This window comes from Rissa tridactyla, chromosome 7 (genome assembly GCF_028500815.1).
Source record: "Rissa tridactyla isolate bRisTri1 chromosome 7, bRisTri1.patW.cur.20221130, whole genome shotgun sequence".
NCBI classification, from domain to species: Eukaryota; Metazoa; Chordata; class Aves; order Charadriiformes; family Laridae; genus Rissa; species Rissa tridactyla.
In genome coordinates, this window is record NC_071472.1 from 11559498 (window position 1) to 11585492 (window position 25995).

General features: G+C 42.4%; 1 protein-coding gene across 3 annotated transcripts in view; it reads right to left on the reverse strand.

Moving 5' to 3' along the window:
• Window positions 1–25995, reverse strand: part of KALRN (kalirin RhoGEF kinase) — a 525892-nt gene that overhangs the window by 29175 nt on the left and 470722 nt on the right. For all 3 annotated transcript variants that reach the window (XM_054209626.1, XM_054209624.1, XM_054209625.1), the window contains 13 exons: window positions 25070–25200; window positions 21313–21379; window positions 19931–20034; window positions 17417–17486; window positions 16753–16839; window positions 15870–15962; window positions 14746–14796; window positions 14333–14410; window positions 13245–13430; window positions 9518–9689; window positions 4916–5154; window positions 3781–4028; window positions 400–523 (listed from right to left, as the gene is read on the reverse strand). In XM_054209626.1, coding sequence (XP_054065601.1) covers window positions 400–523; window positions 3781–4028; window positions 4916–5154; window positions 9518–9689; window positions 13245–13430; window positions 14333–14410; window positions 14746–14796; window positions 15870–15962; window positions 16753–16839; window positions 17417–17486; window positions 19931–20034; window positions 21313–21379; window positions 25070–25200 — 1650 coding nt within the window. The remainder of the gene's footprint in view (window positions 1–399; window positions 524–3780; window positions 4029–4915; window positions 5155–9517; window positions 9690–13244; window positions 13431–14332; window positions 14411–14745; window positions 14797–15869; window positions 15963–16752; window positions 16840–17416; window positions 17487–19930; window positions 20035–21312; window positions 21380–25069; window positions 25201–25995) is intronic.

Here is a 25995-nt window from a genome sequence, read left to right on the forward strand (position 1 = left end):
GTGGCTTTCTCACCGCTGCACCTGCTCTGATGGAGCTGCAGGTTGGGTTAGGTCAGAGGTCAGGAAATCACTGTTGTCCCAATTTTAAGAACAATTACTTAACCATCTACAGAGTTGGTTTTTTTAATGAAGATTACTTACTTGCATGTGGGATGCCAGGAAAAAGAAAACGAAAAACAAAGGCTGCATGTTATCTTGCATGCAAAAATCCTGCTAAAATGGATACTACAAAAAAAAGAAAAAAAAAGATAACTAAAGTGGAAAAAAAGAAAACTGAACCAAAACAAAAACCAAACCCAAAGTCGCCGCCCCCTCCCTCTCTCAGGAGAGGATGCCATAGGGGGTGAAAAGGATGGGAAGCAGGAGAGCAGCACACAGCTTTCAGATGGCCTTACTCACTTTAACAGAGACTTTGTTCCCCAGAATATCCTTGGATTTACGTGGCCCATTGGCTTCATTTTTGCCACTGCTCTCCTTTTCCGCCCGCTTTCTCATGCGCAGGGTATGCCATGAACATGACTTCCTGTTGTACCAAAAAACGCAGCAATCAAACAGCAAATCATAGCAGGAAGGAAGGATTTGGAAAGGGGAACCAGCATCCACATTTGCGATTACTGCAATTCCCTACAAGGTGAAAGCCACTGGCGATATGCCTGTCTCCATCTGAGCAATGAGAGTTGACGTTAAAACCCAAACCAAACAGTTCTGCGAAGCAGATGTTGTGCCACACTTGCTGTTTAAATGCATGGAGCAGGAAAAAAAATGCCCATGATGGAAGCAGGCAACTAGTCCTTGGTCACCTAGTTTCAGGGACTTTGTCTTGCATTGCCACAAATAGAAATTTATTTTATTTTTGTTACAGTTAAAAGGTCAATTCGGTCCTCAGTCTTGTTGGTTAAAAGCAGTGAAACAAATGTAAATACAGGAGAACGGCCTTAATAGATTACTCAGTAGAGCAAATAAAAAGAAAATAATTAAGAAATTCAAGGTGTTGCTCCCTACATGTTGCTCAGAATATGAACAGCTCAACAAATAGGAGCCACATCGTTAACTTTCCAAGAGATAAGTCATTTTCTAGAATTCTGTGCCTCTCAAGACCAAGAATTTTCCATTTGATTTTGCCAATCCAGTTAGAGAGGACATCAGTCAGTCCGCGGGTTTTGGCTGGCATCACAGCAGCCACCATTTCCAGTACACTTTCCACCCCTCATTACTGCTCCTATGACCTTACTCTTGGAAAAAACCAATAACAGATCACGTCACCCTTTGTAAGAGCAATGCCATGTTGACAACAGAAATCGCATATCAAAGCAGACATAAAAAATTAAGAAAAAAACAAAACAGTTCTTAATATGGATTTCATTTGGTTTAAATAGTGGACAGGTTGGGGGGGAATCTGGGAAGGGGCATGTTGTCCAAAGCAGAAAGCTCTCAAAACAGCAGTGTGATGAGCTGGGATCCAGGTTCAAAGCATCTGCCCACCTTTAAGTCATGCAAATTTGATTTGCATGTTTAAGCCCAACGTTTGGCACATGTCATGTCTACAGTACCTTGACACATTTTACAAAGCAAGTTGCCTGTAATCCAACGATCACCTGCGATGCCAATAAAACGCAGTATGTTAGCGAGGTAGGACTCAAAGGACGCCCCACACAGCCGACGCTCCCCCATGAACACTGCGTCTGATTCCTAAGCGCTTTTTGGTCCTACTTCAGCACCTGATGGGAGCTGTACAATAGCTCAAATTAAAAAAAAAAAAAAGCAAACTAACGGTCTCCCAACAGCTGGCTGCCACTGACACAAGAGTGAACTGGGTCACATCGACTGTTTTTGCAACCAGGATTAGTGTCTCCACGGCAAACAGCTGGCACGGGACTCATCTTTGAGCACAAGGAGCACCAGAGCACCTCGCACGTCTTGGCCAGGCCGTAAGTGCCGTCTGATATTTGGGTGTTTCTGGAGGAGGTCCAAATTAGACGTGCAGAGCGGGGGAAGTTATCCAGCATTTCAGGACTGTTACGTTTTTCTTTAAGATATGGTAAGAGTCAAGGACGCGGCTGATGGACTCCCTGACCTGTCGGTGAATAATACACGGTGCCAACACTACTGGATTGACCACATATTTTTGTGTACAGTACTTGTCAACGGAAGAAACAGTTTTATTAATTATACTAATTAGTCAATATGATCTAGACTAGACAGGGCTGAAGATAACACCAGCTCCAGGTCATTTTTTACCCACAGGACTTCTATTATTCAAACATCTTTTTGTTTCGGGGTCGGTTTAGCTGTTTGAGTCTGAAAACATGATTTAAGACAGTAAATCTCACTGCAGTGACAAAGAGAGAAGTGCAATGCACGCGTCTTTCAGTTTTGTTACACCTTCCTGGCCACAATTCATCCGACTACATCATTTGATGCAGAATTTGACTGTACAGCTGCCGTGAAATCAGAGTCTTCACCAGGAGCCCGGTGCCGTGGATGCATGTAAGGGCAAGTGGTTGCGTACCGTGGTTGGAGAGGAACCCGGGAACGGCTGTGGCGGATGTGCAAGAGACATGCTAAGCAATTCCTTTGGCTTAACATGCAATTCATAGTAGCAGTCGGTACTGACTGACAGGTAAAGCCATCATTTCTCTTAACTGAAACCGCGGCAGAGATCAAATTATTATTTTTAGTGAATCTGTCACAAAATCTTTCCTCGTGTTCAATTCTGCGCCTCGAGGTACGCATGTAAGATAACACAATTTGTAGCATACATCATGCATTACCATCTAGTCATTTTAGATGTTAAAAGAAATCAACAGGTATTACTGAAAAGAGGGTTGTACCTTCTGTATTTAATACCAAAAAACCACTTTCTTGCATTAGTCATTTCAGACTGACAAATTTCTAAAAATCAGAAAAGAAAAATATATATCCACACATTTGTTAAATAAGCAACAAAATGTTATAAACAAAAAAACAAAACCAAACCAAACCAAACCAAAAAAGGGTCAAACTAGTTCTTTTACCTCTTTAAAACATGCTCATGGTGAAAATTTATTTTACATATTTAAAATAGTACATTTAAAATTAGTTACATTACAGGTACAATGATGAACATTGCGACTATCCATTATATTGCACAACCTGACTTCATCAATATGAGTTTGTTTCTTTTCTTTTTTTTTTTTAAATAGTGCAAAATACTTTATACAGGAATGTACTTGGATGGGGGTCTTGCAAACCAAAAAAATATATTACAAAAGTTACTGCAAACAGAAAAAAAAACCCCAAAACAAAACAAAACAAAACAAAATAATAAAAAAAAAATACAAGCTGTACAAGGAAATTGCCACAGACAACAAAATCTCTCCTCCTTGAGAAGCGAACCTCAGTCCAACACGGGGCCTGGATTTTTTTGTGGGGTTTTTTTTTGCTAGATGCTGTTATAACCAATATATAGATTAGTAACTTAATACAACATAAATATAAGTCCAGTCCAAGCAGGTCCATGTTGGTGTAAAATGGTGTAAAGTAAAACATATCTTTAACCGTCTATGGTTTTATTTCTCTCCAAAATATAAACAAAACCCCACAAAATGAAAATAAGCAAAACCCGAGCTATCCACCATGGCTGCCCGACGCTGTGGATTGACAACTCATCTTGTTCCAATGGCACTGTAGATAAAAATCAGCAGGAATTCCCTACCATTTGGGTTTGTTTATTTATTTTTTATTTATTTTTTCCTCAAAAAATCCACATAGTGCTCCCAGCGAAGCCAACATGGCACTTACTTGATGCTTCCGTCGCTGTTATCTGTAGTGGATTTAGTGAGGGGAGCCAAGATATTGCCGGGGATCCATCCTTCAGCGGCCGGAGAGTGGTCGTTTGCAGGCTGGTACACCAGGAACATGTTCTGCTGGTTGATAGCAAGGATCTGAACCACCTCTCCTTGATTCACACAGATCTCATCCTCCTTCAGTGCATAGTAATCTTTAATCACCACCATGGAAGAGGTCCCATTGCACCCTCCCAAATCAGCCTGTGAAAACAGACACGACAGAAACTGGTGAGCAGGTGGCACTGAGGAACCTGCCTTTTCCAGCAGCAATCCCACCACTTCATTTCCAGCCTAACCGTACCAGGGGAAAAAGACATGAAACACGTCAAGTTCACATTGTTAGAAAAGGATTTAAAGGATCTGAAAGGCGGCAGTTATCTGATACAAACCAGCCTCCTATTTCCTATTAGATTTCACAGCTGCTAGCAACGGTGCCCCAGCCATGTTCTCATTTGTATGGTGTCACAGATGAACGATCTGCGCTGAGCCACGTGGGGGCAAAGACCAACAAAGGCTCAGCGTTAGAAGATGAATGAATACTCACACATCTCGTGATCTTAAATATAGGTCATATTGGAAAGTGGCTTTGGTCAACCGCTGCCAGCAGCAGGGTCCAAACACCGCTGATGGTTACTGACTCTTTGGTGGTTTGTGTGCAGTGCACAGGCACCCAAATTACAACCTGCAACTGGCACCCTGCGAGCTGTTATGTGGGAAAAAGTCTAAACTTTTCTATACCATCAGAGCGGACCTCTTCAGGAATGGGTGGTTAATGCATATTAGAGAAGCCTGACTATTGCTGCTGGCAGTGCAGCGAGTGGATATTCAGTTCACCAGGTCTGCAAACACAGTGCCCCGAAAAACACAGACCAGCGCTCCAGGGTCAGGCTCTGTCTCCATTTCCCAGCTGAAGCGCCACCCGCCTGGATGCCAGAGCTTTCGCAGTCTCTGTTTAATCCCAAATCACGTTTTACACCATTGCTTCAGTATGTTGACCTGCTTAGCTGATAATTAAAGCTAACTTCGCAGATCATCTCTGGTATAAGAAATGGGCTATGAGATCATGTTTTGTCAGATGAGCTCAGTACCTTGCTTTGTTCATACTTGTCTCCGGGCTGTGAGTGTTCATACCCTGTGCTGCCGTTGGAGGTAGATATCTTCAAGGGTGGGAGAGATGGGTTACGGCTTGTAGCCTTCAAAGGCTTCTCAGACCCTACTGGAACAGAAGAATAGGGTCTGCTGTTGGGCTGAGGGACCCTACCGGTCTGGGGCCTCAGCACGGCTGAGCTACTTTCTTTGCGTTGGTACTCTATGGGAGACTGTAGCGCTGCAAAAGAGGACAAGAATTAGCTATATGCTTTCAATGACGTTGCAAAGGGCTGCAGAGGGTGTGCGGGGTGATTCAATCGGAACAGACACCTAAGTTGCAAACCAAACAGGAGCAGGAGATGCCACCCATGGAAGCACACAGTGTGTTCATGGCTAAACAGGACACAAGCATTTTATGTTGTACTGCGCATGAACCAAACACAGCACTCCACGCTACTGCGAAGAACAGCTTCTCTAACCACCACAGCGGGCTAAAATATTTGCCATTCAAAGCATGCATAATTGCATTCATTTTCTTTGAAATCAGACAAATTAATCACCTCCCGTAGTCATAATAAATGAAAGCCTGAATAAGCGATGCACAGCTCGCTCACAGTGAATTTTGCTATCATCAGAAAACATAGGTCAAGACCCGTAAGTCTCATTTGTGTATTCCCAAGAGAGTGTGACTTCTAAATACTCTTCAGACATGATGCACTGCAACTTGGCTCTCTGTGTGCTTTCTACATTAACTACTTTGGTTCAAGGAAACTGCTGGAAATGACCAGCGAGTGAGGAGGTATAGATGGCATGAAGACATTAATCCCAGCAGTCCAGACCTCTCCAGAAAATACCCACAAGCAACATTAAACAGCTTCATAAGCCTTAAAAAAAGTCTGCTTGCGAGAGTGCACATTTCATAGTCACGGAGAGAGCTTACACTGGGAAAAGGAAGGTTAAAAATGCCAGATGGTAAAGAAATAAAGACTTTGTTATGTTTGGAGAAGGGATCAGGGCTAGGACTCACAGTGAGTGGGAAAGGAACAGATTTGCTAGGCTCAGACTACCATCCCCAGACCTATGGGTTTGGTTTTTGCATGTCATGTGGCTTTAATGGTTGATTTATAGTCAGTTAATACTGTGTACATGCACCAGACTAAACCTACTGGAATGCAGAGAGACTAGTCTAGCAAGAGGCAGACGGAGGACATAAAGTCACAGCATCAGCCCAACCAGAGAACCACAACAGAAGGAATGTCTTTCCCAACAAGAGGAAAAGGAAAGACAAGCAGCACCGCACAGCATACTCTCCAGCATTCCCCTTCCTGAGAAAGGCAGGACTACTCCAACAAGAAATCACTTAATACTGAAGAATAAGACACTAATAAAAAAAGCAAGGAGGATGCCAGATCACCATTTTCTTCAAAAGGACACAAACATAGACCTGTAGCGATCTGGAAGATTACTTGGCTCCAAAACCTACGCAGTGACCCTTGTGACAGAAGTGATTCGTATTTATGCCACAGTAACTACCAGTTTCACTCGCTTACCTCAACTGCAGCTGAAAATGGTTTAGTCCTGCTGCAGATCGGCCATTGAGGAGAAGGAAGGCTGGGGAGAACTTTGACAGTGATTTTTGACAGTGACATTTTTCTAGTATAGACACTAGATTAAGCTGCAAGGTCTTTAGCAGTAAGACCTGAATGAATACTTATCTATCTTGAAACAATCTATCCCACTCCATGCTTTTAAAGGGTATTTAGTTGAGTGTCCACTTGTGACTACTAATTCCACCGTTAACTATCACAGCGATGCCTGGCTTCCAGCCTCCTGTTAAACACCTGTTAGTATTTGTATGGGCTTCTGCCAAAAATCAGTGTCCATGTATTTGTGTGCTCTCTCTTTCTCTCTCAAAAACCCCCACAAAACATGATTAAAAAAAAAAAAAAGGTACAGATCAATGGCATTCTTCTTATGAAATATATCCATCAGTGACGTATTTTCTTTACAGCTCGCTTCTTAAAGCCAAACGAAAGAACAGTCACTATAGCCAATCATTTGGTGCGCAGTCTGCTTCTCAAGCTTAGCAGCTTTTGCTTTTCCAAGGAAAAATATAAAAAGCTTGAATATTTCAATGTAACTGCACCTAGTTTTACATTTATGAACGGTGGATGCAAATACTATGCTTTGTACGTAGCCCTGTACACTTCAGGGCTTCCCGGCTGAAGAGAGAAAATCAGAGCAGCTTGGGCAAGAACTCACAGGGAATATTTTGTTATTAAGTTTACGCAGCATTGGCTCAGTGTGGATTTAATATGATTTTAAAGACAGAAAACATCCGCTTTAATGAAATGCAAAGCTAAAGAACGTATTTAAAGATTAGTCAGTCTCAATAAGATTACATCCTAAAAGCCACTTAAATTGTTCTGGACTGGACAGGCTCTACTGGATACAATATCATTTTCTTGGATCTTATTTATAGGTTTAAAGTAAATCCTTAAGCCTCTGTTTTAATATAAATCTATTTTTACTTCTAGCTTTAGAGATATGGACGATTATGTTCCTAACCCACCAAATTCCTTGCTGGCCTCACAGAAGACAGGATAAATAGGGGATCTGAAGATGCTTCAGTAGAAAAAGGGGCTCATGGGGCAGTAAGTCCTGGCAGGACAGGAGGGAATATATCAAAAATAAAACAAGAAAGAAAGATGTGGAAGGGACAGAAAACCCCTGCTGTAGTGTCTGCGGAGTTCTCACAAGGTTTAAAACAATTTCTGTAGCTAACCATTACTGAAGTTATTTTTATTCCAATAAGCCCTCATTCAAAGCCAACTGCACTGACATAAAACCGGCAAGCTTTGGTACCAACTGGTCAAACTGGAGAACTCAGACTGCTCATCCCACTAATCTCTTTAAGGAATCATTTTTACAGTGGTTGTATGAAGCCCTTTCAATTCCAAGTCATGAAAATCCAGTATCAAGTTTTGGAATCATGGGTTGAACACAATTTCCCTTCTCAGCTCAGCCATAGTTTTTGAATTGCCACAAATAGCTTTTGCTTGTAACCCTTTCCCAGTTAACTTTTCAAAAGTAAAACTAAACTAAATTAAAATTAATCTTGGTGTTGAAGAAAAGGAAACTTTTGTTTTGATGTGAACTGAAAGAGCCTCTTCAGATTTTGCAACAAAAAATCCACAAAACAGAACACCAAAACCCGAACTCAAACAAGCGAACAGGTTGTGCCAAGCCAAAGCATTTTGATTCAAGCAAATAAGATTCCTTATTGAACATGAATTAAGTTTTTAAATATAGACTTCTTTTCTAATATAAGCTTGATTAAAAATAAAAAAGCTGAAATTAATAGAACAAAACAATTGTGGAAGCTTCCAAAGTAATTATTCCCAGTTTCTTGCTTACAAACAAAGAAACAAAAAGATACTATTTTAAAATTTTTCCTCCAGTCCTGGTTCCCCCTCTTGCCCTCACCCAATCACGAGCAAGAACAAGCTAAAATTGTTAACTGAATTTGATTCCTCTCTATTTTCAAAATCCACACTTTTGCTGATTATGTGTGACTTTTGATTCTTTTTTTAGAAACACAGCTTTAATTTGAAATATTATTTCTAACCATCCCGAATCTGTTCCTAAAGCGAAGCCAACAGTTTGGAAAGGCCCCTGTTCATGCACAGCTCCCACGGTTCCTAAGAGAAACAAGCCCAGATATTTCCTTGCCCTCTCTTTACTTTTTTGTTGAAGGCAGCAGCTGCCCCACAGAGTCTGGACCTGTAAGGGGGTGGATGGTGAGGCAGCCTTTGTCCCACCTCACGTCCTCAGCTTGTAGCGCATGGTGACGTTGAACAGGAGGTTCCTGGGGATATGTCTTGTTCTGGCTAAGTGACAGATACTGTGCGGATACAACGGCAACCTGGCTTCAACGTGGTTTTGGGAAGGGATTAGATTTAAAATCTCCCAGTAGAATGGAAAGCACCAGGTGATACCGCGCTGGAGACCCCATCAATTTTAAAGGATCTTGCACAAAAGTACCACCAGAGACACGTCATTGACAAGAGGGACTTGAGACCTGAACATAAACCTGACTGATATATGCAGGGCAACTCCTCAGGGACCCACCACCTATTTAAGCAAGGAGCCGGGAGGCTGCCAAAACAATCCAGGAGATGCTGCTAATGGAGCCAGGCCAGAATGACTGGCAGTCTTTAATGCAAGACAGGGCTCCAGTAGCTTCTCAGGGTGGGCTCCAAGGCCACATAGCAGTTCAGATCAGGCTTGCCCAGCCCTTCTCCTATTCTTCACCTTCCCACCAGGCAGATCTGGCATGCAGGGCAGAGACCTCTGTACAGTGTCACTGAGGTGGTCTCTTTTCAAAGACCAGCTGTAAATTATGAGGACTCTTTCCCATGTACTCTGTGGATATCAGTTGACCCAGTGTTTAATGACAGGCAGACTTGTTTTCTCCTTGGGATGTTCCTTATGAAAAGAAGTTGCTGAATGTTTTTCTTGTAGAGGGAGCAAAGACACAAAGATTCTAAATCCCATTTAGTGTCACAGTTTGGGAAACAGAGCAAAGACCACGTACATACCATTTAGGAAATCTCTTTGTGTGTCCAGGACCTGGTTGATGTCCTGTACCCAAGCTTGTTGAATTTCTGGATTAGCTGCCTGTAAAATGACTCTCTCTGATGTTTCCCGGCTCATTAGAGCAAACTTGCAGGGATCGTTGTCCACATTTTCTTCAATGATAAGGTAGTTCATCTGAAACAAGCCAAGGTAAGCATGTGTTACATGGAGCATGAGTTAACATTAGTCAAGAATCAGAATAAAATTGTTGTGAAAAGTTCCTGAAAATAATTGAGTCTGTCAGATCATAATCACAAGAATTTGCCTCATCTAGATTTAGGGAGATAAATCTTAGGCTTAAATATGATGCTTAATAAAGCTCTGACAGATGTACCAGACATCCGCCTGCCTTGTCTTGAATTACAACTTCTATTTTAAGGTAACAGAGACCTGACTGATGTGCTAAAAATTTACCATAACCTGTAAATAGAGTTAAGATGTTCCTATTAAGATGTTAATAAAGTCTATCATCCCTCCAGTTTAAATAAGTGTTTACATTTCTTATCCTCCATGGGAAAGAAAGTCTCAGTCAATTAGAGTATTTTAAAAATGGAATGAACTGTGCACAAGGATATACCAAAAAAAAGAGCAATTCTCCCCTGATGCTCCAACAAATCTTATTTCTAGCAGATTACACTGTCAGCGGTGTGCAATCACTTCACCTGACTGTAGTCACAGATATTTTTTCTGGAAATCTCATGGTTGTCAATTTTGGCTGCTGTGAGCCCTTGTGAGGCTTCTGTTTAGGTGTACCCATACCTTTAACTTTTCCTGAGCTACTTATATCTATGATAGTCAGCTAGAACTGGTTGGCATAGCCTTTCTAAAAAAGAGAGAGCATCTTCACGTCGAAAGTAGACAGACCTGAAGACTAAGGTAATGATGTCCCTCTAGAAGTCTATCTCAAATTGCTCTGAATATCTGTCAAGGTATGGAGAGATCCACTCCACATCTGAATACTGTCCAGCATTTAAACTTCAAGATGGTAGGAGCCTCTTCCTTCTCTTCTGGGGGTCCCTGTGAAGTTGGAGGGACAGGCAGGAACTCCTCTGACATGGGGACAAGGAAAGGGACAGACAGTGAGCCTGGACAGTGCTCTTCCTCTTGTTCTGAGCTCTCGCTCCTCTGGTTGATGGTCAAAGCAAGCAAGTCAATCCTCGTATGACTCCATGAAAAAGACTTGTAGGTCAGAGTCCCTAACCTGCTATTGGTGTCTCAGGGAGATGCATTTGCCAAGGCTACCCACTTACGTATTTTGAGAGTCTGAAAGGTATCCAGCTGAGAAGTATTCAAGAAGGGATGTGCTATTTCTGAATGGTAACTACCTCACTGCATAAAGAAGGGTTCTTTGCTAATGAAGGTCATCAGGATGAAGCTTCTATCATAGTGCAAGTGTGACAGACCTTGGAGAACAATATTTGGGAGCCTCATCTCCTTGACAAACCAGAACAGCTGCATTTGAAGTCATACACTCTTCTTACTCTAACAGAGAGATGTCAGTGCTCAGCAGTGGCTGTGACACAGAGCAAAGAAATAGGATCTCCAGTGCTGGCTAGGTCCTTCTGCTGTGTGGGAGGATGTGACCAGCGGGGAAACTCCCTGTATCTCCCAGAGAACTTCTCTCAGAGAACTGGACAACCATGACCGCAGATGGTATCAAAGCTAGCCAAAGATGGCTAGTCAGTCCTGATAACTGCTCTGAAGATGGGTTCAACCTGCTCAGCAGGATCTTGCCAGCACTTGAACCAAGGTCAAAGAAACTTGGTCCTAGCTGACGGTGTAAAGCCTCCTCAAACTCTGGCTCATGAGCTCAGACCAGATGCAATTTCTAGATGCCCGCTTTTAGGGCAGAGTTATGAAAGACATGTGATGAGGCAGCCTGTTTGTGTGACACCTTCGGACAAAGTGCCTCTCTCCAGGGAATGACCCAGCTCAGGTTGAGCTCCACTGCAAGGTGAGGACACAGAGAGGCGGGGAATGGTCCTGCTCTAGGGAACAGTCCTGCTCCATTGCAGGCCGCAAGCTCATCTCTGTGGGAAAGCACGAGAGAAATGCAAAAGCAGCCAGAAGCTGCAGCAGGGGCTGGGAGGCAGGGTGTGAGAGCTGCCGGCACACAGACTCCATCCTGCGGTGGGGGAGATGCACATGGAGCCACAGGGGATCCCACGCTCGCTGCAGGCACTCAACAGAAGAACAAGCTGTTTGCCAAATGGAAGAAAAGAGGGACTGGAAAATTATCACACAAATATTTTAAACTCAGGCAGTGGGAACAGCGTTACTTTCATAGGCTGTTTAACTAGAAAAGCAACTCATACCCTTGAGGCAAGCTAATTTTATTGACATTAGGGGAGATTTATTTTTCTCTCTTTATCTACAATATACAATTCAGGAATTGTTTCCTGCAGATAAAAGCCTCATTGTTATACATACAATAAACTGAAGTAAAAATGATTCATGTTATTTCCATCTCCAACTTTAATAATGATTTAAATCAGCAATAAGAAAAAAATCAAAGCTGATCATTTAAATCAGGATGATTGTTTATTTGTATGCTTTAGGTTTTTCCTTATAGCTTATTATTTGGTCGGAAACTATGAAATACACTGACTGCAAATGGATATGGGCTTTTCAGTAAATGCTGCAGTTTCTGTCAGCCAAGAAGACACCTTCATTTCAGTAAAGAATCTATTTATCATAGATTAGTTTAGTTATATATGGTTAATATGCATCATTTCACCTGATATGGTTCTCTTCTATTTCATATTAATGTACTATTTAAAATTTAGAGCAAACACAATGCATTCTCCTGCATCTCTCTTTAACCTGTCTCTCTGAAAAGGAAATCAATCCCAGACTGGTTTCTCAGCTTTGAATGATCAAGAAATCAAAACGTGACAAAGCCAGTGACTTTGCTCTTTCTGCAGGCACAGCAAAGGCTGTTCTAGCAGGAGTGGTGTAGCATTCATTTACCTTCACTTACCATTTCAGAGGTTAACTTTGCACTTGTTAAACAAACATAAAACCCCTTAAACAAAAAAATAAATATTGTCCCTGGTTACTTTCAGTGTTTACTTTTAGTTCCAACCCCATAATCTGTAAAGAGGATTTAAATTCAAAATTATTTTCTTAAAACTTTCATTATAGTTTAGCTGGTTTTATAATTCCTCACAGCTGCATTTTTAGAACTGTGTGTGTTTTCGTTTGTTTTCAAAATAGTTCTGTCTTCTTGCAACGTTCACATTTGTACTACGAGCCTTCCCCCCCATAAAGGAGAGTATTTCCAGTAATGTCATATAGTGGCTTAATACTGACTTACAGTTTGGACTAAGATGACTGGTCGTATACTACAACTTCCCCCACCTTTTATGATCGTGCTTAAAAGCAACTATTGTAGACTTTCTCTGACTACTGCAGGCTTTGCAGCAATATTTGCTAACTCAGAGCTATGAATGACAGAGGACCTGCCCTAGCTCTGCTCCTTGTAAAAATTACCCAGTAAATTTAGACACCAGTGGTTTATTTAGAGATGGTCTTAAATGGCTTCTGATCCACTGAAAGGTAAATACAAATGTTTTCTGCAACTTATTGGCCACCTACGACAGGATGGACCAGTCTCACAGTATAGAAAATTGGTAACATTTCCTTACGTGACCATCAAACCGAGTATGTCTCTCCCTCTCTATTTCTTACCTTTATGCTTTTCTTGAACATGTAGCCTGGCGTTAAAGATCCTTTTCTAAGGAGTTCGCTAAAGATAACTATTTGCTCAAAGAGAAACACCCTACGCTCCTTCGGTCGAGACTGAACTCCAGAATCCTGCTCTGTCACGTAGAAGGTGTCCTGCTGCAGCAGCTTGCCTTGAGCTGTCAGCTTGCCCTGAGAAGCAGACAAGGCACCAACATTACAACATGACCCCATGAGACAATCTGCTATGTTTCATGCAGTCTAAGTTTTCCAAGCAGCACTGAATTCATATGAGACATACCCCCTCTAATTTATCAAAGCAGCAATCTCATAAATCAAGAGCTCAGTTTAAGGAAAATAACATAGGTTTTCTTTGTTCTCATTGCCACTGATTGTGCATATAAAACCAAAAGCAAGAGGTCTTAAGTAGACTGTTTTGTACTTAATTTCCAACACTGTTCCCATTATGTATTTTGTTATTGTAGTGCCTTGGAGTCCCTCTAGTCATGAGCTCTCCATCACCCCGTAAGGCAGCAGGCAGTGACACGACACCTCCGAAGGTGCAAAAAACCCAGGACCTACCCGTTTGCAGGAACTCTACGATGCTTAAGATGGTAAGACAAACTTGACTTGATTTTGGAGATAAGACATCTCACCAGGACTGCCAAAGCCTACATTGGCTTAGTTACAAACCACAAGCTGTAACCTGTGGGGTTATAACTCACAAGTCCCCTCCTGGATGTTGCCAAACTCAGAGCTGCTAACATATTAATGCCAGGTGACCTTATTAACAGACAGAGCAGTGTGGTTCACCACTTATTTTGCTCTGGCAATAGATATAAGCGTAATTCAAGCTTGCAGAAACTGTTATAGACCTTGCATTTTGAAGAAACAATAGATAGGCTGTCACAAGATTAGAGTGAGAGGTTATCAACCCCACCTTCGAAACCTCACCAAAGCATGCAGCTCAGCACTGGAGAAGAACAAGCCCTGGATAAACAGCCTGGAGTAGGGCAGATTGTAGAGACAGTCATAGAAAGAGAAAATACTTTTCCTTGTCTAGTTGTTATTACAAGCAGAATGCAAATGCCTACCTCAAAGCCTTGGAGGCGACCCAGGTTCATCATATCATTGCAACGTTTTGGTACAAGGCACATTAATTCAACTGCTTTCTGTTAAGGAAAAAGGATGTTGTATTATTACAAGGGAATCAGAGGGCTCCTCAAAGCAAAGTGTCAAATAATGGACTTCAATAGCACGACCACTGCTAGCAGTTATTCATGGCGAGGCCCTCATGCACTGAAAACATATGGTAATGTCTAAGAGGATGGTGCACCTACAATGCAGGACTGTGCCTTCATCTTTTACTTCTGACTTAAGAGAAACGCCACGTTTAGAATACCAGCGGGATCTTCAGCTATTGTCAAAGGCATACTGGGGTATTCATTCCTCCATATAAAGTGCCATTAGATAACGTAGCACTATTGTCCAGGACATGAAAACGTACCTCTATATCAGAGCACTCCAGACCAGCTTTTTCACTGTACCTCAGGAAGTCCTGGAGAGAGCAGAAAGGTTTGCATTAAGGCACTTCAGAAAGAGAAAACAAAAGATGCCAGTTTGAAAAAGAAAAAAACATATTCAGCATGTGATTTTCTGAGAAGGAACTTGCTAATATTAGTAAATTCACCTTCAGAGGTTGCTGAACATTATAGATATGGGAAAGGGGTGTGGATGGTTGCTGAAAACATCACAGAAAAAAGACAAAGCTGGGATTAGCTCTTGGGAAGGCTTACTTGGTCCCTGTCTTAAGCCACAAGACCACACACACTTGAAGATTTCTTCTTTTCCTTTTTGGCAGTTCAGGGAACATGCCGCTGTCTCTTTGCAAGTGTGCAATTATCAAACTGTGGGCCGATGGCAGCCTCCTTGAGGCTAGTTCAAAACAGAGAGGAAACCAGCTCAGAGCCCCGGTACCGCTGGAGATTACAGGGTATGGTTCAGACATGCCTAATTTTAGGTATTAGCTTGAGACCCCTAGGGATGAATTTTCAGAAATGCTGAGTAATTGGCATTGTGGATAAAGTCAGCAAAAGCCAGACTGGTCAGACTCCTCAGGAAAAAAATTATGGTGGGCCCCCCAAATTTGCAGACATCAGAATATTCTGGAAATATGTTTCTCAAGCGAATTTGAAGAGAGATATTCAGAAATGGAGGCTACAGTTTGTGTTAGAAACATACCATTCAGCACCAAAGACAGGCTTTATTAACACCTCTCTGCATCTCTATTGCAATTTTAAAAAATTGAACGGAAGTTTGTTCTGTTACTTCAAAGGAAGAAAATTCCTATTTGAAGTTTACTCTTCTATAAAAAAATTCCAAGAGTAAGTTAAAAAAAACCAACCCTTTTGATTATCATTGAGTGCAAACTACTCCTACAGGTGTGGTCCTCCTGCTCTCTGGAAATTTTCCATGGGACTCTGTCATTGTGTGCCCATGAAGAAGCAGACTCCTCCTTCCTCTTAATTTGGTGAAGTTATTCCTCAGTTAAAACTAAGGCTGATTTAAAATAACAGCATCTAATGCAAGATGCAGACCATAGTTTAGTCCTAACTGCATCTTTCCACTTACCTTGAGAAGAAGCTGATATTTAGTTATTCTTTGAATGGGTTTGATCAGAAAGTCACTGATGGTTAGCCGTTGGCTTATTTCTTGTTGAACCTCCTAAAAATCGAGGATTAAAAACAATTGCAAACAATCACAGAGTAAGACAGAGAACATGATAAAATGCCTCAGCAGAGGCTTATTTCCACAGAAAGTTGGTCTGTTCTTAATCTTTTGTTTGCAAGAGGGAATTTTACAGGATTTAAAAATCTGGCATATCCTATTTAGGCAAGGACTGGGTAAAAGTCATGACCGAGCTGGAAGGCATTGGAAAGCACAGGATCCCTTCCCCCTTTGAGCTGACCGAGCAGGACTGCAAGGTCTGGAGATTGCTCTTTCCACTGCAGCAGGGATTAGCTCACAAACAAGTCCTGCAGAACATGCCTCATGCCCTTGGGTGAAATGAAACATCTTTCCCTTGTTAAACGAGCTTCTTTCGCATTAATATCTAAATGTGTCTAGTCCCAAAGATTTCTTGAAACAGACAAAGTTATCGGGAATTTATGAGAGGCACCACCCAGCTCCAACAACTTTTGCCCCCTCCCCTGTTTGTAGACTACAGATTAAAAAGTCTTATTTTATTTTGGACAGAAATCAATGCAGTGGGGGCACTCTGAGGGCCACAGACAGTTAGTACTGGATTAAATATTTATTAGAAATTAACAACATGAGAATTTGAAGTAAATGAAATAACTTTTTTTCCCTGTAGTGGAGACTTTAGCAGCACATATAGTACCAAAATCTTCTCGAATTTGTTTTAGACAAACCCCGAAGGTCACAGACCCCACAGGTCTACTTGAGTAGGACTCACAGCCCTATGTAGCAGTAATGTACAATGAGCCATGCTTACCTCAAAGTATGCCTCATACTCAGCTACTATATATTCAGATCGTGGCTTGTTTTGGCAATACACCACATACATGTGTAACCGCCGCTCCTGTGAAAGCAAGATGCACAGCAGCCTGGTGAGATATTGGCCACCACTCCATCCTGCTATTAAAAGCTGGAAGAAAGCTGCTAAGATGTTCTGCTTGGTCTTCCTTATTTTTGCTTTAATCAAAGACTTAGTTTGCTGAAGTAGGAAAGTAAATCGGTAACTGGTTCTGTGCTCCACTCCTGCACCTTAGGCAAGAGGAGGTTTCCATGGGGGTAACCAGTTAGAAATGTTGTCCCCAAACTGGTGGGTCTTAAATTTGCTACAGTGTTCTGCTCTAGCTAATATCACACGAACATGTCAATTGTAGTAGTTGGCAAGTACCTGCCATAATTATATTTTGGCAGATGTCCTTGGCCACACCAATTTTGCCCCCAAAATAAGAAGTCTGAAGAAGGCAATGATTAATGCTTTAGTTCAATCCAGCTGCTCGCTGAAGATGCATAACTATAAGGCTACTTCACATTTAAATTAAGTTTAGACATCTAAAAGTATCAAGCTGACACAGATGTTTTCGGAAAGGAGTCATCACACCCTAAGTGACAATTATACGAGAGATAGGTAACAAAATAAAACTTACATGCTTAATAAAGAGCTGTGCTAAACGATCAGGTTCTTGAAGACATTTCTCCAGTTCAGCCAGGAAAAAGCTGAAAGAAAGTGTATCAACATTTCAGAATATTTCTTTAGGTCATCCCAGCAGCAAACTAGTCATTCTGCAGATATATCAGTGCAATTTTAGCTATAGTATTCGATAATACATGAAAAGCTAAGCTTGGCTTCAATCCTTAATGGTGGCATTTCTGAAACATTAGATGAGAGCTGTGAAATACGGAGGTCATGTCTTGCAAACTGTCTGCTCTTCTTTACTATTAATAGTGGTTTCAATTTTTTAAAAGCGAAAATTACAATCTAATTGCAAGAGTTGCTTTCCTTCACTGAGAACTCCCACAGTAGAACTTCTCCATATAACAAAACACTTGTGAAAACTCAACTGAAGCTTTACCAGGAGTTCTCAGTTGCATGTGCAGATTTGGAGTACTGGTCAACGTGAAAGAGATGCAGAAGTTTCCACTTGAATAAAGAAATCAACATGTTTTTGCTGGTGGAGTTTTGGTATGTTCTGTTTTTCACTGTTTTTCAGCATATATATGGTTAGTAATATACCCTCATTCACAATAGTAATAGTAATTCATAAACACCGTCTCTATCTTGACCTGCAGCTTTCAGGAGGTCATTCTAGCTTGAATGCCCTTACCAAGAATATACTGGGATGCCTAAAAGTGAGGTAAAAGCAGCTAAGCTAAGCTTCAGAAATACTGGTAGGCAAATCCTGACAACCTCCCTTTCCATGATCTTACTCTTTTTCACTGCAGGATTTCTGTCTCAAATGCCTCCGTGGATTTGCTACAGTAGCCGGATTTGGTGAGAGGACATGCCTGCAATGGTCTGGTCCCAAGAAATCACAGAACCTCAAAAAAAGATGCACACTGGACCGCTGTCCCAACTAAACATCCCTATCGCTACCATCAGATACAGCTGCTTCCATAACTCGATCCTCTATAACTGTTAAATTGATCTGCATTTAAATAGACTTCTTGACCCAGATACACAGAACTAAAAATAGGGAATCCCTCCCTATGTGTTACAGAAAACTCCTATCGTCACACTTAAATGATGGCAGTGGTAAAAACATTCCATTGTTGGTATCAACTTAATATATGGTGAAGCTTTTTCTGACATTTTTTGTTTTGTGCTCACAAGGGCATCTGTCAGAACATAAGGACAGGCCCAAGCCATGAGATAAGCACCTGTAGGACACATGATGGGAAGGACAGCGTGTTTCCTGGGTGAGGGAAACGCCCAGAGCTGAAGGAAGATCCAGCCTGGTGGCCATTGCTCAAGACTGCATGTACACGCTCAAGTTCTAATTAGCCAGAGCTGTAGAGTATTTTTGAGTGGCAGAGTTGAAATGATGACCATATTGTCCATAAGCAAGACATTGCTGTTCATAAAGTTACAGTGGCAATGGCCCAGGGTTTGAAATAAGCCTCATGTTTCCAGCAGCTTTTCAAAAGCTACTTGTATGAGGACAGAGTAAGATTTTCACAGAACAGAGCTCCTAAATCAGAGTTAAAAGCATCAACCAGGCCAAAGCCTGTCACAGCTTTTACATGAGAAGTATCTTGAAAGTATTTGCATTTTATCACCCTACTAGCCAAATCCTGCTGGTTTGGTCAGCCTTCATGATCCTGTCAGCTGTGTGTGAAGACGTTCGTGCTGCTGAGAACCACAAGACATAGGAAGGAAACCATGACTTTCCAGCATTGCTATTGCTCACCATTGGGACGGATTGAGCCTACAGCTGTGACCCAAGAGACACAATTATGGCAGCCTCAATAGCTTTCCTCCAAGTACCCCACACGCAGCACCTCTCTGGGAGCCATGTTGGGACTGCTTATGAGCAGTAGCTCAGGAACTGTGGAGGGACCACAACGTTATCTCCCATGGAGCCTCTTGTTGTGACTCCCCAGCGAGGAACGGCAGAGCCGTTGGCAGCGCAGCACTGACACAGAGCAGACTCTCTTGCGTGCACCAACATTTCTGTCACACTGACCAGCGCTCCTGGCACGGTGTTTGACCCAGCATAAAGCTGGAGCTGTGAGAGATGGCACGACAAACACGCTCCCGTGAAGCCAGGCAGTGCAAAGCTATAGCCCATCAAAATTTTTTCACTGGGAAAAAGGAGTTTACGTAGGACCGCTGCTTTGTGTCATGCAGTTGTGCCATTTTTGATTAGGTAGACAAAGCCCTGTATCAGCACCGTGCATATCGTGAAACTGTGGCTAAAAGCACATGAATTAGAACACGTGCTTGGGATTCAGGGTAGCGATGATTTGTGAAGTTACTAAGCAGCACTTACAAACCAACAGAGACCATTTAAAGTGAGGCAATGTCCTTTGGAAGTTCAGCCCTGAATGACCTGCTGATGTTCAATTAAAAGCAGCTTAGGCATACAGACACCATATATCCCAACCCTTTACGGACAAGCCGTTAGAAAGGTGCTTAAAAAGGAACCAAAGCAAAAACTTACTCTTTGTGCCAGTCATAGATCTGGTGAATATTGCCAAATACTATCTTGTCTTTCCCTTTCATATCTTCAGAAACACCTTTTTCTTCTATCCTCTTCATGAAGCCCTTTAAGATTAATGAACGGCAATTAGCAAAGGGTTCATTTAAAAGGAAAGAATAATTACACTCTTTTTTTTTCAAAGAAGCAAAGTTTAGTGTCAGGATTTTTTACACTGAAAACACTTAAAATACCTTTTTTACAATTTAAAACCAGAAACCCATCTAGATACTTTAAATTACACAGTTTGCTTAAAAGAAAGCTTTAAAGGATTTATCTGGAGTATCTACCATAGTTACACAAACCGTTATTAGATGTCATTGAAGTGACAAGTGCAATTAGAAGATAAAAGTTAAACCAAAGTAGTTTATCAAGCTCTTTGCTTCTCTGGTAAGAGGAAGAAGGCAGATTGCACAGAGTTCTTCCATTCATCACCGTGACTATTTTGTGGGAGCACAAAGCCAAGCAGTAAGTTTAAAGAGTCACATGAATGGGATTTCTCACACCTCCTGAGTTTCTTTATAAAGCTGTGGAGCACTGCAACCCTGTCAGGTTTGCCAGTGGTGCATAATGTAAACAGAAGATAACACAAAGTTCATCAAGTTTGGAAGCTGTTGAAAATCACTGTTAGAATGGCTGATAATTCTCCTTGGACTAGCGAATACCAAAAGCATTGCCAAAAGCCCAGTTCAAACACGTGCCTCCAGTTCTGAGTCCTTGCTGGGAAAAAAACTGCACCCTGCATGTGAGATGGCTCTGCAGGTGATCCCCGAGGGATCCGCCAGGTCTTTTCAAGTTGAAGTTTAAAAAACAATGACTGTTTTTTAACAGAAAAAATCCAAAACACTATTTTATCTCAAGTGGTTTTTTGCAAAACAATAATCCACAGGCCACACGCACACCTCAGCACAGATCCAAACCCAGCTTCTGGAAAGGTGCTCAGACACTGGACTTTAGTCCAGGTGCAAACTCAAGTAAAGTATGTGTTACCATTACTCAATATGACAACAAGAAAAGCATGAAAATAAGTGGAAGGAGCATAAGTTATCCTCCATCACTGCCCTCAAGGCTGCATTACAGCAGAAAGAGTTTGTCACAAGCAGGGTAGCCAAGAAAAACCTTTGTACACTGGATTTGAAACCTAAAATACAACAGTTGTTAGATGGAAATAAAAATAGTTTCCGAAGGCATTTCTTCTTGTTTCTGTCAACCTGAGAAGGGGACCATGGAAGCAGAGTGCAAAATAAGGCAGTTTGTTTCTCATGATGTATTTTTTTGTTGTCACTTGTCAGCATGGTGCTTTTACAGGGAAAACATTTTGCATAGCAGGGTTTGCTTCAGCTCACCTCCACAACAGTTCCCAAGTCTTTGACGTAGTCTTTTTCAGTCTGTACCAGCTCGTTTAAGACAAACCTAAATTAAAACAGAACACACGCTATTTGACCATATCCGTTGATGTTACGGCTTGCTCCTCTTACCGTATATTACTTCTCCATAAAACCCCACCATTATCCAGGTCACGTAAAGCGACTCACTCTGCGCTCACTTATAGCTCAGTGGAATGTAAATGATAAAAACGTCACATTTCAGGTCAGGGTAGTTTCAATTGCCTCAACTACTCTTTCCTCCTATTCCTCTTCCCCCTGACATCCCAGGATGGTGCAAGAGCAGCAGCACAACCAGCTGCCTGTACTTTGAACCACCCCTCCCCGCTCTCCTCTCCTCTCCTCCATCCCCCATGCAGCCCCCGACAGCTATGGAGACGTGTCCTGACCCACTTTGCAGCAAGCAGGAGAGGATTTCTTGCCCCAGTCCCTCTGGCTTTGCCCAAGATTCAGCAATTAAGTTTTAATTTGGAAGTTTCAAACACTTGGAAAACAAATCCCCACTCCTGTCATAACCAAGAGCTTAATCTTTCAGACTAAGTAATCTATGTGTGGGTGTCAACTGGTTTACACTGATTTCAGAGCTAATAATCCTGGGTAGGACAGTCATCTAATCAAGGCCTGATGCATGCAAACAACAGCAAGCTAAAAAAAGCCCCTCCTTTGTAAGTCAAACTGACTAATCACATAATGTTCTTTCGAGGACAATTTCAAAAAGTTACAGCTTGCTGCAGACAGTTTGCCTCTCAATTACGCCAATACATAGATTTGGCACATGACAAATAAACTCCATCTGCGCTACAGTTCGCTCCGGCAGTAACAAGGCTAACAAGATAGAGCAGTGCTTTCATGCCTAATATCACTCCGTTCACATCAATCGGCAGACTGACCCACTTGAAATGATAGGGCTGAGGGCAAACAGCGCTAAGATAAAAGCCTGGCTGAAAATATCTAAAGGAAAAAAAGAAGTAGAGCAGCATTGCAAGGAAAGACTCAGTTATGAGAGGTTACTGAGAAAATAAATCCTGCTCCTGCTGCACTCCCAACGTGTCCCTTGCTCAGACAGAGCGGAGAAGATACTTAAGACACGTGGCAGGAAGAGGTCAAACAGCTTCTTGTTCATTTGAGAGTGGAATCCAGCCCCCTTGGCAGAAGGCTGTGCTGGCAGCGGCGATGCCAGATGCTTGTGCTCTCCGAAGCGCCCTGCCAAGTTGTGTGCCTGGGTAGTAAACACGCACGGGGCAAAAGGCAGTTCTTTTACAAAGCAGCAGCATGTGGCCTGAACAAGCGTATGTTGTACAGTCCCCTCTTGCTGGCTGACCTACCGTGCCCTTGCGAAAGGCTTGCCACATCTCCTCCACCCGGGGAGGCGTGCTGGGAGGTTACTTTTCAGCTCGCACCACCTCCGTCTGCATTGCTGCCGAGGAACACAGAGAGCTGCTGAGGGAATGGGGAGAACCTCTCCCTCCTGCCCACTGCCTCTCCTTCGGTTTGAGTTACTGCAAGGGTCCATCTGGCCAAATCCTGCTCTAGAAATGAAGCAGCGGGTACTTGTAGTATGTAATGCTGCAGCACATGCAGGCAGGTGGGTGTGAATTAAACACCAGTGCGGCGACCGGGTGTCTATCAGGTGAACAGACTAACCCTGCAAATTTACACCTCTATTAGGAACCAGGATCTGCACCTCCACTGCACCTCCACAACTCCGCACCAGCGTTCCCCCAGCTCCCCTCTTCCTAGGAAGCAGAAAAATCAGCCTTGGCCTGTCAGCCTACCTGACACAGGAACTTACAGGTACTCCTGAACTTAAGGTTTCTGAGATGCATGCTGCCAAAAATTCAAGTTCACTCATCTCCTCACCTGGTAACATGTAGCAAGGGCAGGCAGTTGCCTGCAAAGTGCCTGCCCTGGTCACCAGCAGGTATTGACTACACAGCTGTATTTAAAATGGCATGAACTGGAACAAGGATAGAGCCTCCTCACTTCTGAATACATCTGAATATGCGGGCATCTTGTTAAGTCGGTATTAAATCTATACTGAACAACGCTACCCAATGAGACTATAGAAATGCAGCAATCAGGCCTGGTAGAATAGAGGCTTCCTAACACCAGGGCCAACTGCTGGCATGCACATGCTGCCAGAGACACAGGAGATTACTGCCCATGCCTGCGCAAGGATTCAGCTGTGGTTTTGTGGGGAACGGGAGGGTCACAGCTCAAGTTGGGAGCTCAGCTGCCTCATATGGTGATGGAATTAAACACAGAGAGCTGTAGAGATACAGAACACAGACACAACGGAGCTGGAGAGGAGACAGATGTCTTGTGCTGAAAGCCACCAGCAGGTGCTCCTAAACATCCTGGCGTTTAGGAAATCTGGACGGATGCAGCCACTAATTACGTGGAACACGCTGCCAGTCCCCCTGCCAGAAGCGTCACACGCTAGAAAGCGTTACTGTACCTATGCCTACAATGGCAAAGGTCTCCGCACTAAAACTGCAACCTGCAGTTAGTTGCCAGTTATCTAATTAGCAAATTGCTACCAGAGAAACCCAAGAACTTGCAATAGCAAGGAGCTTTTAGGAGAGAGGCGTGGTCAGAGATGTTCCCTGCAGGAAGGCTGATGTCTGTCTAGGAGAAAACTTCTCCCATTCAGAAATGCATCCGGGAGTGTCACGTCCCTGCCTGCTGCTGGGAGTTGATCCAGTCCCTCACTGTATCGCTCCTCTGGCTTCCTACAACAAACTGCAGGAGCAAATGATGGCTTTCACAGACCTGTGACACTTTGCTCCTACTTCCTCTTCTACTTGTAAGTACCCCTTGTCCTCCCCTGACTCGGTTTCCTTCCCTCCTTGGCATCTTTCACAAATGGGCTGCTCTTCTTCCACCTCTCACCTTAGCACACTCCAATGAGACCTGTTATTTTTCCCCTCAGTCTACCATTTGATTAGATCATTGCGGTTACTGTTGTTAGTGCAAGAGGCAGTATAAAGAAAACAGCTCTCAGCTGTTTTCATCTAATTTTAATTCTGTTTCTCCAGTTCTCTGTGTCCTTCAGCTGAACTATGCATTTAAGAAACACTTTAATCATGAGAAGCTTTAAAGGCACAAGTGTTATTGTTGTTCCATTTAAGGGACTGTACAGATAATTTTAAAAAACAACTTTCATGAGCTGTCACCATTTCTTTCCTCTCCCATTACTGTGAAGATGAGGGTTTCCCAAATGAAATTTTCTCTTCAGTGGCCTGTTTCCACCACAAATGCATCTGAATTCTGCCCCTTCCTTTGCTAATAACTAAGGCAAAAAAAATATTCTCACATTCAAAAAATCCCAGTGGGATTCTCTGTTCTTTTCCTTGAAGGTAACTAACAAGGTCAACCATATATGCCTCTTCGAGAGCTGATTTCACCTCTGGCGATGCAGGAATTACCGAGGCAAACAGTTCAGTAATACTTGTCTAGCTGTACAGAGGCTTTTAGAGCAACAGATATTTGCTATGTGGGGTAAAAGCTGTACATTTTAAAGAATGATGATGAACTTCCTGGGTGTGCAACTGCTCTTATAAAGTCTTTTTACAGGTTAAGAAAAAAAAGAAGGAAGCAGAACAGAGTTTTACTCCCAGTTCTGTGCTCATTCACTACTACAAAGTGTTCTTTCAGTGCAGCTATATGTCCTCCTTGGGTGCGTATTTCAGAAAGAAAAACCAGCAAGACAACTTACATCCTTCCTCTCATTGCTTTGGCTTTTTGTTCCTCTTCAAGGTTTCGTGGAGGAGTCGAAGGCGTCATTCCTTCATTTAGGCAGCCAGTGGCATCTTTTAAGCTTCCTCGGTAAGATCCTCCTTCAAGGGTCTAAAAAAGCCCCAAAGAATGATAGAATAAATGTTATCCTTGAACTTCAGCATCAGCGTTATCTCCTGTTTCAAGTCAGTTTTGCAATCAACACTGCGGTCTAAAACCAAGCAGAGTATTCAGCAATATTTTCCTGCAGGACTTAGTGAAACACAATCAAACTTGTTTTAAGTTGATATAAGAACACTCCCCCCCCCCCCAAAAAAAAAAAAAGCACTAAAACAGAAGACGTCCTTTTGCTAGAAGGTGGAAAAAGATGTTCCAGTAGCCCCAGGATGAGAAAACTCTTCCAAATTATTTGAAAACAACCTGAAAATATCCTGGTGTCTCAATCAGAACCAGTGTTAGGCTACACGTGGTGAGTGTTTCTCTGACAAAGCCTGAATGGGGATTCTTGGTAGTAAAGTAAAGCACAAAATGAAACAGAAACAGATGGATACATGGTAACATTCCACAATAATTAAGTTTCCCCCAAATCCCTAGAAAGTAACTGCAATTGACCTAACAGCCTGCACGCGGGGAAGAGAAAATAAAATATCCTCTGAAAATACATCTAACTGGATTAATGAAATACTTCTCAATTTGTTAGTCCCTCGATGGAATAAAACTATTTTGAGTAAACTTTCTGGGAATGTCCTTCTCAGCTTCCCATGTCACAAAGAGCTCCTTCATCACTTACTCCTTATCAAGCACTCTATGAACGCAGACTATCTTCACGTACCAACATCTCAAGCGGAGAAAATACCAAACCCCTCTGAAAAGATTGGCTAGATAAAGCTGCTTGCACAGAGTTAC